General features: G+C 41.6%; 1 protein-coding gene across 2 annotated transcripts; it reads left to right on the top strand.

Moving 5' to 3' along the window:
- The first annotated feature begins 86 nt into the window (after window positions 1–86).
- On the top strand, window positions 87–20801 carry PPP1CC (protein phosphatase 1 catalytic subunit gamma). Of its 2 annotated transcripts, XM_081868527.1 has the most exons (8): window positions 87–350; window positions 10590–10721; window positions 11711–11941; window positions 14379–14483; window positions 18029–18252; window positions 18930–19064; window positions 19898–19958; window positions 20723–20801. In XM_081868527.1, exons 1-8 carry the CDS (start codon window positions 296–298, stop codon window positions 20734–20736), a joined length of 957 nt encoding a protein of 318 aa, XP_081724653.1. In that variant the 5' UTR covers window positions 87–295; the 3' UTR covers window positions 20737–20801. The 2 variants fall into 2 exon arrangements, with proteins under 2 accessions (XP_081724653.1, XP_081724652.1); XM_081868526.1 differs by lacking the exon at window positions 20723–20801 and having other exon boundaries at window positions 94–350; window positions 19898–20618.

Genomic DNA, 20801 nt, shown 5'->3' with positions numbered 1-20801 from the left:
TCCCTGCGCGCCCGAAGGAGGCGGCTCCTTGTGAGGGGAGGAGGGAAAGGCGGCCATTTTGTTCGCCCGCCGACGCTGTTTGCGGCATCTCCTCCTCCTCCTCCTCCTCCGGAACGAGCGAGCGACCGAGCGAGGGAGCTGGGTTGGGGGGCGGGAAAGCGAGAGAGGGAGGAAAGGGGGCGCGCGGTAGGGCATTCCGGAGAAGGAAAGAGCCAGCTCGGGAGCGGGGGAAGAGCCGCGCGGGTCGACCCGGCGGGCTCCGGCTTCGCTCCCTCGCCCCGGCCGCTGAGAGGCGATGGCGGATATTGACAAGCTCAACATCGACAGCATCATCCAACGGCTGCTGGAGGGTGAGCGAGGAGGGCGGCTTGAGGGAACGGAGCGGCGGGGTGTGGGGGGGGGGATAAGGATGTACAGTGAGGCTGGATTCAGGGGGGGGCGAGGGCGGCGCGTGAGGCGGCTTCCTTGGGGGGCTTCCGCCGCCCTCGGGGGTCGCTGCCGCGGTTTGGGGAGGGGGCAGCAAACCATTAAAGGGGGAGGGGTAGCCCACAGTCTGGGGGGGGGGGAGGAAGAGCGCGGAGGGGCGAAGGCCGTTTTGTTTTATTTATTATTATCCCACCCTTTAGTTACAAAACGAAAAGCCCCACTGACTATAGCTCTCCTCCTTTTATGGTTATATCGGTAATAATAGTAATAAATGAAGCATAATTGCGTGACTTGTGTGCTCTTCGCTTCTCGTTTCAGGCACTTTTGGGGCGCTTCTCCCTTCTTCCTCCCGTATCTTGGGAGGGTGCAGTGGGGGGGGGGAAGCGTTGTTGTGTTTGGGGGAGATGGTTTGGGGGAGACCCGAAGGTGTGGAGGCCAAGGGAAGGGGGTTATCTAGGGTGTCTTGGGGGGGGCTGTTGTATGTTCTGGGGGGGTGCCACCAAAAAATGAGGGACGTTTCTGGAGGGGGGGGTGTTGTACTGGTGGACGGGCGTGCATGTAGTGGTTTAGATTTAGGTATGCGTGTGACTTTATTCACTTACAGTATATACTGCATCTAAATGCTGCTGCTGTTGTTCCTCTTGCCACAAAAAAGAAAGAAAGAAGAAGACAGGAGAGACTGGTAGGAAGGAGGATGCTGTGATGGTTTTGTGTGTGTGTGTGTAATATATATTTTGAATATGGGGTACGTGGATTATTTGAGAGAGGACTCTTAACAATACAGAGATGTGTGTGTGTGTGTGTGTGTGTGTGTGTGTGTTTGAATATGGGATGTATGGATACACACAGGTCAAAGTGGTATAGAGATGATCCCTCCCCCACCGCCCCAAACGTGTAACTCTCTTGTGGGGGGGGGTGAAGGTTTTGCTTGAGAAGAGTAGGGATTTTGGAGGCCCTTGACAGGCTCCGCTTGGGGGGAAATGAGTATTTGGAGTGGAATTGGGGGTGGGCTCCCAATATTTATTTGCACTGGTGTTTCTGTAGGGAGCGGAAAAGTGGGTTGGGGTGGATTGCAGAGGAGCATTTTTGGGAACAGAATTTGGGGTTGCTTGCCTGTGAAAAAGTGTTCCCATAAAGTGGAGGGGTGAAGTAAGGGGATGCTGTTGAGGGCAGGGTGGGGAGAAGCTGCTGAACCCAATTAGGAATGGTTTTTTATTTCAGTGGGCTCATTTTTTTTAAAGTGCCCCTTTGTGGTTCTGTGAGGAGGTGAGGTTCAGAGTTTCAGCCAGAGGAAAGGGAAGTAAAATAGTAATTGTTGTGGGTGGGGAAAGACTATGTAGAGGATGGTAAGAGGGCCCCTCACATATGCATAGAACACATCAGGGTATCTGAAATCCCATAGCCATCCGCTCATCTCAATTCTGACTTTGTCTTTGGACTCTCCTGAGTTGATTTGGCAGGGAAGGAGGCAAGACTAAAGGGTCCACATCCAAGATGGAGGGTCTGGAGGTGCTTTGTTTGTGCCTCAGTGATCTTTTTTCAGATTACAACAGTCTCTTCCTCAGTTCTTATATACTCTGTGTGTCTGTGTGTGCATACATACACACACAAACATATAACTTAAAGATAGGTGGGAGTGCACACAATTCTTATTCTGATACATTAGATGTGCATGCAGTGCTTTATTCTGATGTTTTTCTTAGGGTAAGTGCATAAGTAGTAGGTTGGTCATTTTTCATTGTTTTGCCCTCTGCTTAGCAAAGTGGAGTCTTACTTCTGTAGTAAGAGAAATCAGTGTTGGTTTACTTCCCTCCCGAAGCTGCATGACTGCTGGCCTGGGGAATCATGAGGGCGTTAAAATGTTGCTCACCCTCCTATGCCAGTCTGTTGTGGCCATTATTGTGGCAAGGCTGAAGCTTGCAAACAAATTAAAAATTTAATCCTTGTAGCAACATCAACATTTGACTGCTCCAAAGACATGATTGTGAGCCACATGGATGTCTGCTCATTTGAACATTTTCATCTGTCTGACCTTGGTGCTGGGGTTGTTTCTGATATGCTGTGTTCCCTAAATCTTAGATAGTGCATGTTTTGATTTCTAGGTTTGGGTAAACATGCTTATAAATCTTGGCTGAGGTGAAGCGTGAAGTAGCTGATGACAAATTATCCTTGTAGCAGCAAGCAATATCACATTTAGCTAGGGAGGGAGGCTGCACTAATCTAGCTTTGTCTGAGTCTATCCAGGACTTATACTTGAAGAGTTCAATCAGGGAATTAACTTTTCATTTGATGCAAAGTAATCTGCAGCAATGTGGTCTGAGCTAAATATAAGGGATATGTCTTGCTGTAGTCTCTTGCCTCACTTTAGCGTCCCTTCCAGTTTTTTAAAGATACCTTTTAAAAAGTCTTTCTCATTTATTTTAGCATAGCCATGGAAATGGATAGGATTTGTGAATGTAGGATATTTGGGGTTGGATAAAATAGAACTAGAGACATTGCTTCCATTGGTTTGGTGTTAGTCCTTTTTCCACCACCTTGATTTACTTAAAAATATAATTTATCATGTCTCCATCTCATCAATGAGCTTAAATTTAGGATGCCAACAATATTGATTTAGTGTAGATTGATTTCTCAGTAATTTCAGTGTTAAATTTCTTGCTACATAAACTTAGAAAAGTTTGTGTAGACATAACTCTAAGAGCCAAGCAGGGCACATCAACATCTTAAAAGATAATATAAATCGTATGGCAATTTAATGCCAATTTTGTCTTAATAAAATGTTAAATCATTTAGTAATGGAGAGAATTTTTGAAACATTTCCACTTGGAATTTATACTTAAAAGTAGCTCAGCCCCAATGAACGTGAGACTTCAAAGAGGTTAATGTTGTAAGACATATTTGGTTGATTTGTGTATTGGATAGTGCTGTTTCTTAATTGTATATTTATACCCAGCTCTTCCTGAAAAAGCTTGGGTTACTTTCCGTGTGGTCTCCCAGTCTTTTTCCTCACTGTTAATTGGTGAGAATTGTGTAATTGTTCAAGGTCTAAAAAGAACATCTCCTTGACTAATAATTGATACGATCAACAAGGAAGTAAGTTTAAAATTGTCAGAGAAATTGTTATCTCAAAAGGTAAGAGACAATAGTAAAATCATAGAGTTGGAAGAGATCCCGAGGGTCATCTAGTCCACCTTCTGCAATGCAGGAATAGCAACTAAAGCATCCATGACAAATGGCTACCCATCCTCTTCTTTGGACCTTCCAAGGAAGGAGAGTCCACAATCCTCCTGAGGGAATCCATTCCATTGTCAAACTGCTCTAACTGTTGAAGTTCTTCCTGGTGTTTAGTCAGAATCTCCTTTCTTGTAACTTGAAGCCATTGGTTTGAGTCCTACCCTCCAGAGCAGGAGAAAACAAACATGCTCCATCTTCCATGTGACAACCCGTGAGATATTTGAAGATGGCTATCATATCTCCTCTCATTCTCATCTTTTCCAGGCTAAACATGCCCAGCTCCTTCAATCATTCCTCATAAGGCTTGGTTTCCTTGGTAGCCCTCCTCTGCATACGTTCCCGCTTGTCAATATCCTCCTTAAATTGTGGTTCCCAGAACCGGACACTATACTTCTGTTGATGCAGCCTAGAATATCATTAGGTCATCGTCTTCTTCTTCTTCTTCTTCTTCTTCTTCTTCTTCTTCTCCTCCTCCTCCTCCTCCTCCTCCTCCTCCCCCTCCTCCTCCTCCTCCTCCTCCTCCTGCATCACACTGTTGACTCATGTTAAGTTTATGGTCTACTAAGTCCCCTAGATCCTTTTCACATGTACTACTAGTAAGCCCGATGTCCCCCATCTTGTATTGGTGCATCTGATTCTTCCTGCCTAAGTGCAGAACCTTACATTTGTCCCTGTTGAAATTCATTTTGTTAGCTTGCACCCAGTTCTCCAGTCTGTTACGGTCATCTTGAATCCCAATTCTGTCTTCAGCTGCATTAGCTACCCTTCCCAGGTTGGTGTCATCTGCAAATTGGATGAGCATCCCCTCAATTCCTTCTTCCAAGTCATTTATAAAGACATTGAAAATGGACCCAGGACAGAACCCTGTGGTACCCCACTTGCCACTTTTCCCCAGGATGATTAGAAACTATTAATGAGCACTGTTTGGGTTTGGTCAGTCAACCAGCTACAAATCTACCTAACAGGTACCTCGTTCAACCCACATTTTACCAGCTTCCTTACAAGAATACAATGGGGAACTTTGTCAGAAGTCTTCCTGAAATCAAGATAAACTTATGTCCACAGCATTCCCCTGATGCACCAAACCTGCAATTTTATCAAAAAAGGAAATGAGATTCGTCTGGCATGACATGTCTTAGTAATCACAGCATCTTTTTCTAAGTGCTCACAGACTAACTGTTGAATTATTTGTTCTGGGTCCCTTCCTGGTATCAAGGTCAAGCTGACCGGTCTGTAGCTACCTAGGTCTTCTTTTTGAAGATGGGGGCAACATTTGCCCACCTGCAGTCTGTAGGGAACTCACCTGTTCTCCAGGAATTGTCAAATATAGGCAGAGGCTGTAAGATTACATCTGCAAGCTCCTTTGGTACCCTTGGGTGCAGTTCATCAGGCGCTGGAAATCAACACTTGTATACTACTGCTACTACAGTTTGGCATGGATGTAGAGGAAAACCATAGTTTCATGCTGCAGCAGGAGTGACTAGCCTTAAGATGTTGAATTACAGGTTTCATAATCCCTGGCTGTTTACCATTCTGGTTGGGGCTAATGGGAGTTGTAACTCAGCAACATCGGGAGGACCATAGGTTACCCACCCCAATTCTATGGGAACAAGCTGTTGCCAGGTATTTTGTCTTCAGTGCCCACAAGGAGTTTCTTAGATTTATAAATGCAGCCCTGTGCCCCAAGAAAGTTTGGGGACCCTGGTTTGAAACTAAAAGCAGGAACTTTCAGTTTCCTGGTAGGCATTATGAGGAAGAAGTTATTGTAAAGAGAAACTGGTATTCTATCGTTTCTGGACTGAGCCAGAGTGTCCAAGGTCTTTATGGTCATTTCTCATCCACTCCACTATACAGAAATTCCATTTTGCAACTGGGTAGCTGCTGGATCTGAGAGGGAATGATTTGCCCATGAATACTGGTCATTTCATGGCTATATTGAAAATTCAAACTCTGATCATCTGAGTTCCAGGACATTAGCCCCTAGGTAGTTGGGGATCTGTTAGCAAGCAGTGCTAACCACTTTTCTATATGACTGGAAAGTCTTGTAAATGCCTATTAACACCAATGCAAATACTGGCTAGCTTTTTCATTTATTATCTCATTTATTATTCTTTTGGTCCTGTCTACAAATAAAACGTAATGGCCTGGTTCTGATATAACTAGAAACTATAGTTTCCCATTATGAGAATGATCCTGCATGATGACAATTTGGCTTGTATATGTTCCTATGCCCATCATGCAAGAGGAGAGTAGGGCTGGGCAATATCTAGTTTTCAATGAAGTGATATACCGCCAACTAAACATCATGATAAACTGATAACACTGTCTGAAATAAGGTTGGCTTCATGGTTTTCCCTGCATTGTGATTTTTGCCAGCGCCTGCTCTTGTAATTTGCTGGCCCGCACATGAGGCAGGGGTGAGCCGAGCTGGCAGAATTGACAGGGGCTGCAGGAATCAAGAGAAGCATTGGCTGGCTTCACAGTTTCCCGCCATGAAAAATCATATGCATAGCACACATATAATGATTTGCGATATATTGCCAGGTCAAAAATTATGAAATGGTATGGATGATACAGACTTCAAAGCAGTTTTGGACAATATATTGCCCAGCCCTAGAGGAGAAATTATCAGTAACTTCTGCAATCATTTTAAAATGAACCGTAGTTCCCTGTTATGTCCTAACTCAAGGGCCTACGGTTTGTTCTAACTATAATTAGCTAATCGAAATTTATCGATGAAGTTCTGTCAAGTCTTATTTTCTATTAGGTCACACAAATGGCTGACTAGTATGCGAGGTGGGGCTACTGATTTTTTATTTTTGTCTTCATGAGATCTGAAGGAAGATATTAAGGATGCAAATATTTCCCATATATATCTCTCTAAGTATTTGTTTGCTTCATGGAGAATTTCCTTAAAGCTCAAAATGGTTTCTACAAAAATCACAGAAAGTGTCTAAATCAGTTTGCTTTTAGCAGGGAAAGGGGTGGATTGACAAGACTGTCCAAGACTGCACTGTCCAAACCCTTGATGCACACAGTGAACATTGTTGCAGTTAAGCTGGTTTACAACATGAAGGCTTATTTTAGAATAGTAAAGTTAGTTTAGAACACTATAGAAAGCAAAAAGCTGTGGAGAAGGAGTGAATTCGGGTATCAACTCTTGTACAATGTTATATAATGATTACATAATGGCCACTAGTGATAGCTGTGGGAGATGACATTAAGGTATCAACTGAACTCATGAATAGGGTGTCTCCTCTCTCACTGCAAGTAGCCTAATTCTGTAACCCCTCATTCAGAGGTTACATCAGCATGACTTCCCTCACAGCATCATTTTTGTGGGATTCCCTGCCTTGGGAGGTCTGCGTGCCATCTGCCATTAAGTAAACAACTCCATTTCTGAAAATGTTTTTCCCCCTTCAGACCATAGATTATGGTGGTTTGATGTTCATACAAAGGAACAATACAACTATCAGGGTATTCACAGGGAAAAGCACTAATTTCTAAATGATGGTTCACTAAGCTACAGCAGCTTCTTATGAGATATACTGTTCAGTGATCCCTTGCAAATAGTTGAGCCCCAGCTATTTTGTTCTTACAGATCAGATTTATGATGACACTTTAAATCTCTGGATACAGGATATTCAGGGAGTGGGAATTTATTTACACAAAGCAAAGTTTGGCAGAACAGTGTTGCTCCTTGGTTGGACCAAGAACAAATCCCTTAATTTGTTAATATTGAAGGAATGTCTGTTTAACAAGAGGTTCATAAACTACTGACAAACTACACCTAGATATATATTTTCAGATCTAGTTCTAACTTGAAATTTAAGTGCGTGTAAATGTCAAATATGAAAGTAGCAAAGGCTTCAATGTTACAGCAACTTTAATTGGTTAGATTAATTAACAAGATATAATTGACTTAAAATATGATTAATTGAGAAGCATTTTTAAAAGCATTTGAGAATTCTGAACAGACAAATCACATTGCAAAATAGATAGTAGATTAGCTGTAAGTACCTGCTAGGGCTGGGCGATATTGTAGTATGTTGTCTGAAACTGGTATGACATTCAGATTGTGATACTGGTTTCAGATATTGAGCTGGTAATAGTTGCTTTCAGTAGTTCCTGAAAACAACAAAAATGTCTGAAATTTCAGTGCTTGAAAAATTTATGCTATCTCTGCAACATGTGCAAATTCTGCATGCTTTCTAGAGGTAATCTCTTCTCATTTTAAGTCATACCACTTTCAGAGATCTTGGTCATACTTCTTTATTGGGTGATTTAAGTAGCAAGTTGGAACCTGGCGTGTAGGCTATGTTTTCCAGCTTCTCCTTGAAGACATCTAGTAAGGGAGAGTTTATAGGAAATGACTAGAATTCCGAATGGCATCAAATGCAGATTGCTATTCTAGGATACATTCCTTTTCATCCCTGTCTGGCCAAACTTCTCTGCTTGTGGGGGTGCTGAGAAAATAAGCTGAGGCAGTGGCAGAAGCTTCTGTTTCACAGATGCTGTTGAATAGTTTTGCCTACAGGCCTTTGGTTCCCTCTTTAAGAGCATTACTACAAGCATATCATTTCTAAAATGCTTAATCTGTTTTCTGTCTATAGAAGCTTTTAACACGGTAACACCCTTAACTGTTTAAAAGCATATAATGTAATTATCAGTGGGTCATTTCTATAAACTCTGTTGCTGATGGACACTTTGCATTTGAGGCTGCTTACTTATAGTTTGGAAGGAGAACTTGGGGCAATTGCTTTATCGCTCAATAGCTTCATGCATAATCACACTGCAGAGATGGGGAAATATATCAATAGGTATGCTTTATTACTTGTGTTAAATATTTTAATTGCACCCTCAATATATAGTAGTACTGATAATGTCACCAATGAATGCTAACAACTGATGGGGAAGAAAAATTGAAACATGTATTTGCTCATGTCACAACCATTGCCCTGCAGTTATTCTGCTGGTAATTGCAACTCCTTTCTGATACTAAACTTCAAAGTAAATCGTCTTAAACTACAGCCTTTGAGCTTTTCAAAGCTTCGGTGCAAGTACTTTAAACTGTTTGTTCTGCTTCCTGTATAACATCAGTGCACAGGTGGTGTCTAGATTGAAATAGGTCGATAGAATATGTTGCACTGAAAACAACACATGCATCAATTGGGGAAGGCTTAGTTAGTTGCACTGCTCAAACATAAGGTAGCATGTCTGACTGGTGTGAGAGGAACATTCTAGCCATCAGGTTTAATTAATTTGAAGTAACTCTTATTGGGTTTGGTGTATATCATACTCTGGCTTAGCTTGGGACCCATGCAGTTTTCATATTCCTCTTGGTTTTGAATTAAGATATTCAACTTTTGTACCTCTTCCCTTCCGTGTAATTAAGAATAGTTGGGACTGCAGCTTACATGGGGGTTTTGTTCCTGGGGGTTACATGCAAAGGCAAAATTTTGCAGGGCAATCGGAGATCCTGTGAAATCTCAAGACAGGCTTGCAAGAACCTCCAGAGCCCAGTAAGCAAGAGTCTCCTGCTCTTTTTCTATTTATTTAACTATTGGTGATAACTTGGAATCCTTTGCTTTGTCAACTGACAGTAACTTGGGAGTTGCATGCAGGCAGTGCCTGAAATTCCCCAGGCGTGTTTTGCAACTGGTGCAGGTCCAATTGTAACCACATGGAGATCTTTAGATGCCTGTTTGGCAACGGATATCTCCATCTGGCTGGCCCCTCCAGCTTGCTTAAGCAGGTAAGCAGAAGAGCTTGTTCAATTTATAGCCTACCTTTTCCTCCAAGGAGTACATGGTTCTCCCCCTTCTCAGTCAATCCTTACAACAACCTTGTGAGGTAGGTTAAGAGGCTGTGACTGGCCCAATGGCATCTAGTGATCTTCATGACTGAGTAGGGATTTGAATCCTGATCTCCCAGTCCTTGTCGGACACTCTAACCACAACACCACACTGACTTCCTAGAGAGTACTTCTGTGGGGCAGCTATATAAATTAAGTAGGTAAATAAAGATGGGGAAAGCAGAATATCACTTGGAGAAGGATCTGAAATACTTTCCTTGAAGCTTGAATTTGTTGTATTCTAGATAGTTTTATTTGATGTTTTAATGCATTGTAAACGACTTGCTTTTTTCAATTATAAAGCAGTAGAGAAATGAAATGAGTAATAACAATAATAATTTCATCTCAAAAAAGGGCACCCAGACATTCCTTTGTGGTGACCATAACCTAGATTTAAGGTGCCATTGGGCAATTAGCTTATATATCTTGAGTTTCTAACACTGTTGCAGGTTAAACTGAAATAGGACCATAAATGGGTACTGCTATTTAAAACATATTCTCCTCTTTGGGGGAAAAATTTTAACTGCGTAATCTTGTCAGCTCATCAGAAGGAGCAGTGCCTTAAATCTATGATTAATCCATGTGACTGTTTTGAGTAATATACATGTTTGGGAGAGGATGGAGTTGGAATAAGCAGTGTTGCACTAGATCAGTTGTGCTTCCTGGGAAAATAAATACCACTGGTGTAGAATCTGTTTCATATGGTTGTCCTCAAATTATAATTCTTGTATCTGTAGCCTAAATATTTCACCAGCATAAAATACATTGGTGCAGCCTATATATGAAGCACTTGTTTCCTGGACCACTAGAATTTAGGAACAACACATATTTTAATAGGCAGTGTTTTCATTATTTGCCTTTTAATTCCAGCAGTGGGCAAACTTCCCTCAGCTTGAATCAAAATCTGCTTGGTAATCATGAGCCTTCTCTGTAAGAGTTCAGAAGATATTTCAAGACCCAAAATTGGTCATTTCCATTTATTGTAAATAATCTGTTTTATGTGTTTAATGATGATTGATTTGAAACTCAGTAGATCTCATTTGCTAAACATGACCATCCTTTTTTTCTTTCACAGTAAGAGGGTCAAAACCCGGTAAAAATGTGCAACTTCAAGAGAACGAAATAAGAGGATTATGCTTGAAATCTCGAGAAATCTTTCTCAGTCAACCCATTCTGTTAGAACTTGAAGCACCGCTTAAAATATGTGGTAAGCATTGAGATTTGTTGGCTCCAACTATTCCTTTTTTAATGAACTGATAATGATGTGGCACAACTTCTTAGGTGGTATTTTCACCATCTCTGAAGATTGCAAATCCATTAAAATATTGCTGTCAAAGTACTCTAGTCATCCTATGCAAATCATGCTACTTGAGGGCAAAAGTAGAATTGATTTGAATAGAATTCTGAAGGGAAATTTCTTCAAGTAGACAGAATAAAGAGGACACAAATCCCAGAAAGAGGAAGCTTTATCCTTCAACCCAGTGGAGATTTGATTTTAGGTTATGGATACAGGCAACAACCAGTTTGCCTGGGGGTTATGTTCCTGACCCCTGTGCGCATTGGTGGAGCATGCATAAGCCCACTTCACCACATTATTCCACTGCCCTTTTACATACACCCTCTTTTTCAACCACTTCCTCATTGCTGTAATGCACATGGGCGTGCATCAGTTAGTCGTTGTCTGTATCAGTGTTAGTAATATCAATAACCATTTGTATACTAAAAAGTGGTGGCCCATTTTTCTTCATCATTGCATGATTCTGTAAGTTGGAGCAGAAGGTCTTGCTTTTCACAAGAAGTCAAAGTAAGTTGTGTTAGATACTGCTTAATGCAAAAGATTTAATATTAAACTGGACTTGCTTAGTCGGAATTAATAACAAACAAAATTTTCACTTCAAGCCAGCTTCAATTTTTAGGACTGGCTTTGTTGTGCTTCTAACCTCACAGATCACAAATAATAGTATGAAAGTTTGTACTTTGGAGAAAACAATGGTACAGTCCATTGAACATCTCTTTGCAAAAACACCAATGAATGGAATAGGAATTGCTAATTGGAGGAAACTTACTGTTACCTATGCTTACTTTTCTTAATGTTGTGTAACAATTCTTATTCTTTAAAGTGCGTATATTAGCATGCATTTGCTTTAATGAGCCAAACTCTCAAACCATATCAACACCATTTTGTTTTGTTTTAAGGTGACATCCATGGACAATACTATGATTTACTTCGACTCTTTGAATATGGAGGTTTCCCACCAGAAAGCAACTATCTATTTCTTGGTGACTATGTTGATAGAGGGAAACAATCTTTAGAAACAATTTGTCTTTTACTGGCCTACAAGATAAAATACCCAGAGAATTTTTTCCTCCTTAGAGGGAACCATGAATGTGCCAGCATTAATAGAATTTATGGCTTCTACGATGAATGTAAGTACTTCTGGTGCTGTCTTTTCAGACTTTGGAAAGTGATTCATAGTGTAAATGGCACTATTTTTACTATAAAATAACCTCTGGGTTTGGAGTGAGTTGCTTATTAATGACAATACTGACTTGCCTAGTTAAGAGACTTTTCTATCATTTTGGCAGGTGAAACATAGTCTTCTTATTCTTCCTTTGCTCTCTTCAGAAGAGAAAGGTGCAACTACAGTCCGGTCTTCACTGCTCTGCCAGCCTCCACTTAAGTGTTAAATTAAGCTCATATTTATAATGTTAACTTTTTCAGTTTGAGTTTGCAAGTACAAAGCTGAACCCATTCCTCCTTGAGTGGGCACTGGGTGGTGTTGTCTTACTCCAGTTGCTGAACTGGATGTGAATTCCTCCCCTTCCTTGGAGGGCAGTTCATTATCAGCCTTGCTTGAAGATAGGACATACCTTGTTACTGCTCTTCTGGTCCTTTAATAATCGATTGATTGGTTGTTTAAAAGCAAGCCTGATTGAATTGCATGCCCTTTTTTTTTGTTCTCTGCATGGTGGTTAAGTACAATAGGGATGCACCATGCCATGACACAATGTGTAATCTCTGTTTCCTTTTGTTGCACTTTCTGGAATTGACTGTAAATTCAGTTTCTGGCTGTTCCATTTGGTGATATAAACATAGGGTTTGAAAAATAAACGTACTTGGTTTCAGGACTTTATGAATCAGATAGTCTGGTTTTCCTATAGCCTCTGTCACTTGCTTGTCTTTAGTAACCAGTGTGCCATTGAGCCCACTGGTTTTAAAATGTGTTGAATCACATAATTTATATCAATAAACACTGCATTTTTCACAGATACATTTGTACTAAAAGTGGTTTACAAAGAACAGTAAAAGCGTAATACTTCAGTAACTGCCTACAGCAAACCTACTACAAACATTGGTTCGTATTAATTGAGGTGGGAGGAGATCCACTTTTTCAGCAGCTTCAGATTAACATTGCACCATTATTCTCCCCAGTGATTTTATAGTACCAAATGATGCTAATGATGGCATTTGCCATAAGCCTTGCAAAGCATGCTCATATTTCTCTGTTTAACGACTTCTTTAATGGATACAAAACAATTGAGCACCTGCTTTGCATACAGAAGGTCCCCAGGTTTTATTCCCCAACATCTCAGATTAGGGATGGGAAAGAAGAATCCTGTCTGAAACTGCTGCTGCCAGTCAGTGTAGATAATACTGAATTAGATGTCTAACTTGGTATAAGGCAGCTTCCTTTGTTCTGATTTGTCTGGGACTGCCTGCTCACTAATATCTGTAATCCCAGGAAGAATTGTTAATAAAGCAGAACATGTGATTAAAAACACAGCCAAACGATCCCTTTCACATTACAGCTTTATATTATGGAATAGTCTGCAGTTCACTGGTTCCGTCTTGGTGCTTTGAACTCCCTGTCCTTTTAATGGCTTAACTCTCCTGCTGCTCAGGTGTATTTTTGTATCTTGTAGGCCAATTGCAGCATTCACACTTAGATTCTCCTCATACTCCCCACCCCTTCATTCAGTGAACTTCATACTTAGTCAGGTTTCTAATAGGTTCAGCATAATTTGTTGGTTAGGCTTGCTTGGAAGCAAATTGCGGAAACTGTCATGAGTGTGATAAGAGGATTTGCACTTGATGCTGTCACCATTTGACAGCATCTTGGGCAGCCTGTGCTTCAGTAAAGTAAGAGCAATGTTCAAATAGGTCTAGGATATGGGAGCCTAAATTCCAGGGCAAGACTAAGGGTCAGTTATCAGTGGTGAAGATGCAGTGAGGGATCATTAGCAAGCTCATGGCTTATTTTTGCCTTGGGAGTCTCTAAAAGCTAGAACAGTTATTAGAATAGCATCTGTATGTGAAAAGGGTTGATGTGATGACTGTAAGAGCCCTACTTGACTGGACTAAAGATTCATCGAATCAAGCATCTCACAGGTAGAATGTGAAAGCACCTTTCCCATTGTTGTCCCTCAAAGCTTGTATTTAGGGGTGATGTTTGTCATCAGGGGTTTTAGCTGTTGGTAGCTGCCGTGAATTTGTGTCACAAGCTTATTTAGAGCCATCCAAGCCACTGACCACACTGTGGCTTGTGGAATGAGCGCCATACGTTAATAATGTGCTGTGTGAAGTAGTACGTTTCTGTGGTCTGTCCCGAGCTTCTTGCCAGTTTATTTCTAGAGCAGGTATTATGACAGAAGAGGGAAAGATCCTCAAGGGTTTGAGATACCCCTGTGTTTGGGTTTTAGCAGGTATGGAGAACAGTTCCTCTCTGCCAACACAGACTAAGACCTTAATGTTAAGCAGGTCAAAGATACAAAAATGTAAATGTAGGTCTCCTTGTCCTCCCTATTCTCTTCTTCTGCCACTGTTAAAATCCAAGTGAGTTCACATACTGAAATATCTCCCTAGGTAAAAGAAGATACAACATCAAGCTGTGGAAAACCTTTACAGACTGCTTTAATTGTTTACCAATTGCAGCCATTGTGGATGAGAAAATATTCTGCTGTCATGGAGGTAAGTCGATATATCATTTACAAAGTGATACTTGCTTGACCATCTTGGGTAAGTCAGCATTAGAGCCACTGAGACCCGTGCAGTGGGGCACCAGCTGGGTACACTTGCCCCGGGCCCTAGAAGATTAAGCTGGCCAGGGGCCCTTGCCAGGCACCACCTTTTAAGTTTATAATGTTATTCTAACAAGACTCCTGCCCCGGGCCTCAGGCAAGCTCTGTGCAGGCCTGGAGCCACTTTCTCTGTATTACAGGGCACTGCATTTCTTTCTATCTAAAGCACAGGTTGAGCACACTGCAAAGTTTCACAGCTAATGTCAATTGAGATAATGTTTCTAACTCTTGACAGGTTTTTGGTGTAACAGTGTATTGAATAATGTTTGTCCAAGCAGCCTATTCGTACCCTTGTTTGCATAGGGGAACACCTGCAAATTACTTTGCCCGAGTGTGATATAGGAAGGAGTTATTATATACCAGAGTTGGTCTGAATATAGTTCCCTCCCCCATACCATTTGAACTGCAGTCATGACAATGAATCACCAGAGCAACGAATTTGGTGACGGGAAGTAACCATGTATGCATTTGGTGACGCCACCATTAGAGTGAGGTGACTATAGGGTGCTCCAGCTTACATGTTACTGTAACGATGGGGCTAATGGATAATCTGAGACAGAATGAGAAGTAGACCTCTACTGAAAAGGCCTAATTTTGTAACTGCCGGAACTCTTCCACTGAAATATGATGCTATAAATGCATGCTATCTGCTTGTGGGTAATTGCATACTTGTAGGTAATTGTAGGTTATCTGGACAGTTCCCAGTGCCATGTTATAAAAATACTTGTATTATACTAACCTAGCATCTCCTGACCCATTTTTGATTTAAATATTTAGCCTTGCCACTCCTGAACTATAAGCAACTGCTTATAGTTGCTTACACAGGCAAAAACATCAGGGTTGCAATACTAGGCGTTGAATTGGGAGGCTACAGCTGAACAGATGTGAGGACAAATATTCTGACCTTGCAGAAAGGACAGGTCATACCTCTTTAATTTGAGGCAGCTGCTTTAAAGCAATAAAATGTCCTACTTTTGAGCAGCTTAGATATAGTGACCGTCTTGACTCTGTGATGGGCAGCTTGCTCTGGAGATGGCTGGTGTGAGGGGAAGGATTAATTCTGTAGCCTTCCTTGCTCCTTCATTCACAGCCTACAGCAGTACTGGAAAAAAGATGGATTTTTTAGCACTGAGTTCCATCTTGAAGAAATTTATTTTTTGTGCCAATCAACCCTACGCTGTGTAACTCCTCCAAGCCAAATTCCAATGTATAATGGGGTGGTAAAAAGCGGGTGGCGCTGTGGTCTAAACCACTGAGCCTAGGGTTGCTGATAGGAAGGTTGGCGGTTTGAATCCCCGCGACGGGGTGAGCTCCCGTTGCTTGGTCCCTGCTCCTGCCAACCTAGCAGTTCGAAAGCACATCAAAGTGCAAGTAGATAAATAGGTACCGCTCCGGCGGGAAGGTAAACGGCGTTTCTGTGCACTGCTCTGGTTTCGCTAGAAGCAGCTTAGTCATGCTGGCCACATGACCCAAAAAAAATTTCTGTGGACAAACGTTGGCTCCCTTGGCCAGTAAAGCGAGATGAGCACCACAACCTCAGAGTCATTCGTGACTGGACTTAACTGTCAGGGGTCCTTTACCTTTACCTTTAAATCTCCCAAACAAAGCTGTGTGTGGTGTCCGAAAAGGGACACTGAAATCCATTTTCTTGGATCAGTTCTTGTTTGAAAAACCATGGGACATTTTTCCTGCTCCAGTACATTAACATTGATTGCAACGAAAAGTACCCTATCACAAAAATTAATAGACTACTTGGTGTGGGTGTCCCAGGCACTTTTTATATATAGAAAGAAAACTAAATTGTATGTTACTGAAATTTGGGGGCATTGTTAATCATTGTTCAGATAACAATATCCTAGTTTATGAAGATCACATTGTAAGTCTACTGTGTGAATCGTGAATTGAAAAGTGCATCCATTTGTCTCACAGTCATGGTAACTGGTTGTAAGATCCTACATGGGAATATTTTAAAGACATTTTACCTCTTTAGGTAAAAAAAAGGAAAGCATGCAAAATGTATATTGTACAGTACAACACTCACTCACTCTCTCACATAAATACTATTTACCACCTTGATATATTTTATGATACAGCATTATAGAAATATTTTTATTAAATAAATATATGGAAGGAGTTTTGGTTCAGTGCTTGCGTAAGAAAAAACACTATCTCTGTAGTACCGGCACCTTCCCACTTATATAGGGCTATGTTCCTGGGTACCATGCATATACATGAAATCATGTGTAGTTGGAAACACGCATCTAAAAAGCCAAATTCCACTACAACTGCCCTCTCCACACCTCCTTTCTCAAACTTCAACTCTCCATCTAAAAAGCCAAATTCCACTACAACTGCCCTCTCCACACCTCCTTTCTCAAACTTCAACTCTCCATAGGCATCAAAGGTTGGTGCAAAGGCTCCTGGAATTGCTAGCCATTTTCCCGTTCTTTTTGAGCTGTTTTTGCCCATTTCACACCTTTCTGCAGTTTAAATTAATTAATTTATTTAATTATTTCCCTAACCACACACGCACGTGAGTCAAACATGCATTAAGTGAGGAGATGCCTGTACTATGTTGCTTTGGGTACCTGTTTTCACCGTGGTGATTCTGTAAAGGAGGAGTTTGTTCCTCTTCCTGTTAAATTTTCTCAACTATGACCTCTTTAAATACCCTTGATCTGCCACTTTCTCCTTACTTCAAATTTTTATATTCAGGGATAAACTTACCCTACAGACCACCACTCTTGCACAGCTGTGATCTCTTAGTACCAAGTACTCAAGGTACCCAGTCTTGGGTCTGAAGCATGTGGATGCCTATGCAGGTGTCCTATTCATGGGCATTTCCCCCTATGACTCTTTAGTCTTTTTAAAGTACAGCCATTCATATATATATTTATGTGCTAGTTACAAAGTTATATCCTGTAATTCGCTTTGAGAACCTGAACCACTTGCCCCATCATCTGTGAGGCATACCAAATCAGATGCTTCCACCTAGCTGGCTCTGCAGGTGGAACATGTTTTATTTTGTCTCTACGGCCGTTTCTTTCCAGCATCATTTATGCACATAAGTCTCACGACCACTGACTCTTCTTGCACAGTACCTAGGCAGCATGTGATGTCTACAGCCTTCACACCATTCATGCAAGGCACCATGGGGGCCTCACACCAATCACAAATTCCTATGTTCCTAATCAACTCTACTGCTACCAGTCTCCTTGCCTCGCAGTAGCATGTCCTTGGCATGAGAGGATAGTTCATACCAGAAATGGGACATATCGGAGGAATAATTTTGGATTGCACTGGATAGCTTCCTCAAAATAAGCGTAGATGAGGTTGCAGTTGGAATGAAGATATTGTCACTGCACAGTGTGTGCATTTGCTGAGTGCCCAGCATGTGAACATAATGCAAAGCAGCTGCATCTTAATCCCCTGCAGGCTTATCGCCAGACCTCCAATCAATGGAACAAATCCGACGAATTATGCGGCCTACTGATGTGCCAGATCAAGGCCTCCTTTGTGATCTGCTGTGGTCTGACCCTGACAAAGATGTCCTGGGATGGGGAGAAAATGACAGAGGAGTTTCTTTCACGTTTGGAGCTGAAGTGGTTGCAAAGTTCCTTCATAAACATGATTTGGATCTTATATGCAGAGCTCATCAGGTAAAGACCAAATGCTAAGAGTTGATCCTGGGGAAGGAGCCACCAGCTCCTGGGCCCCAGTGGACACCCCTTGGTCCACCACGCAAGAAACTGGTCAGTCTCTCCTATTTTTCCCCTCCCCCTTCAAGTTCACTTGCCTCAGAACAATGCTTGCTTTACGAGTTCCTGGCCTTGCTGATCTAGCCTTGTCTCTAAATTGCAGAATGCCATGAAACAAGCAGCTTGTGAGGTTAATGTGGTTTTGTAGCTAGAAGAATGACTGGGCCCTGGAGGCCTGGATTCATAGGCACAGCCATAGAACTTCCTGCATAGACCACTATGCCACTGTTATTCAGTGTCCCATGGTAAAAGATTTAGATAAATGCTCAGAGCTTCATTCATATATGTATATATATATAGAGAGAGATGGTTACAGATCATCACAGAATGGGGTGGGGAGCAGGTGAGATTGGGAGTGGTTTACACTAAGACCATGTCGTGATGACATGGCACAACTGTGGTGAGATTTGAACCAGGGACCTCTGAGATCATGACTTGGGTTAGCAACAACACCAAAGTAATTCTGCTGCACTAGAAGGAGTGGAAGGAGGATTATAAAAAGGTTAGGAGTATTAAAATTATTGCTGTTGTGTGATATTCACCCCCTTTCAATTAATTGAATTGTCTTTGCTTTAAAGGTGGTTGAGGATGGATATGAGTTCTTTGCAAAAAGGCAACTGGTAACTCTGTTTTCTGCCCCAAATTACTGTGGGGAGTTTGACAATGCGGGTGCCATGATGAGCGTGGATGAGACTCTAATGTGTTCCTTCCAGGTACAGTATATTTTTAGGGTTTAGGTGCCTCATTTTCCCCAATAATGTTGCTTCTTTTCACTTTTAAGCTGGTCGTCCTTAAATTAAACCAGAATTATAAGCACTTGCTATTTGAAAATGCGTTCCATTTCCTTTAATCTGTGCTGAGGCACCAGCTTGCCATAAAATAAGTAGGACAGCTGTAATCTGTTCCACCTTGAATTGGATTGTCCAAAGAGTCATGGCTCTTCCCTGCTGCCTAATGCTGGTGATCTGAGAGGAGGCATCGAAAATTGCAAGCAGTGGGAGGGAAAGCAGGGTGACATTTATATCCAAGGTGCTGCTGTTTACCTTTATAGCCCTAAATGGATTAGGCCAGAGGTCCCAGGAGCACCTGTTACTGAATGAGCCTTTCCCATCCCGTGCATTGAGATTCTGGTGGCACCCTGCTTAGCTACTCTCTTAAGTGAAGAAATGTTGTCTTCCTCTTGGAGCAAGGCTATTTTGGCAATAGAATCTGCATTGACATTCCTGAAGACCCTTCTATTCCCTCTTCCCTTTGGGAGTGGAGGGGGTCGTCTTTTCCTACACTGCAATATTTCAGTAAGGTGAGGCTGTTTAAAATTATTGCCCTGGAAAAATAATTATTTTTGTGTGTGCCAAGACCCTGAATGAATGATTTTACAGCTCTAAGCCACCTAGCCATGCCCATTGGGTGGAAATCACAAAATGATGGGTGTAGAATATATATAGCCAGGTTTTGGGATAACACCAGTGGCCCCCTTCTTGTGCTCTCATCTCTGTTCAGCTGCATACAGTGCTTCCATTGCTAAGAAAGAACGTTGTCATTCCAGATTTTGAAGCCTGCCGAGAAGAAGAAGCCCAATGCTAGCCGGCCTGTAACACCACCCAGGGGTATGATCACAAAACAAGCAAAGAAATAATCACTCTTGGCCCTGCCTAGTTGGGACTTGTACTATAGTATATAATCATTTTTAAAAAAACAGTAACTTGTATCTGTCAGCTTGCTAAGACTAGATTAATGTGTTTGTGGGATTTTTTTGATTTTTTTCATTTTGATGGATGTCGTTTGCTGGTTGTAACAGCAAATGAGACTTTCTCCCTTCTCAAGAAGAGTTTTTTAAAATTCTTATGTTCATTTGAAGAGAGAAAAAAATGCTTTTTTCCCTTACTGTTCCAGCTGTATACTTCACAGCAACTTATCCTGTCATTCCGGGTAATTGTACAATTGACTCCTTGAACCTGTACAGACCAGGTGGTGTGTGATGCCTGCTTTTCTTTTAGGACCTTAAGAGGCACTAGTGTGCTGCAAGACTAGGAAACTGATTACTGTCGAATTACATATTGTTTATACGGACCACTGTGAATGTCTTTTATTTTATTGTTTTAAAGGGATTGCTTTTTTTTCTTGTCATGTACACTAGTTACGTTGCTGTCAGCATTTTGAAACCACCCCATAACCTTTGCCAGCTTCCCTGGTATGATGTGTATTTTAATTCAAGCACACTTCCCTCCCATATACTTCAAAATGACAATTAAAGCCATTATTTTAAAGGTTTGTGTCTCTTTTTGTGAAACCAAAGTGCATAGAGAAAACTTGTTGGCACGGCTCATAGGGATTCATTGGCAGTATCTAAGTCAGGTTTTTTCCTCTGCAGGAAGGACGACTTGAACTAGCAGAGAGTAATGCTGGGATCAGCTGGGATGCAGGATTAAAGCCTTTTGATACTTCCCCTA

Source organism: Podarcis erhardii (genome assembly GCF_964252035.2).
Source record: "Podarcis erhardii genome assembly, chromosome: 7".
In the NCBI taxonomy this organism is placed as follows: domain Eukaryota; kingdom Metazoa; phylum Chordata; class Lepidosauria; order Squamata; family Lacertidae; genus Podarcis; species Podarcis erhardii.
This window is presented reverse-complemented; position numbering and strand designations above follow the sequence as displayed.

Coding starts and splice junctions, on each gene's coding strand:
- PPP1CC (XM_081868526.1), top strand. CDS start 296: ATGGCGGATATTGACAAGCTCAACATCGACAGCATCATCCAACGGCTG. Junction 10,722..11,710: donor AGCACCGCTTAAAATATGTG/GTAAGCATTGAG, acceptor TTTTGTTTTAAG/GTGACATCCATGGACAATAC. Junction 14,484..18,028: donor AATATTCTGCTGTCATGGAG/GTAAGTCGATAT, acceptor AATCCCCTGCAG/GCTTATCGCCAGACCTCCAA.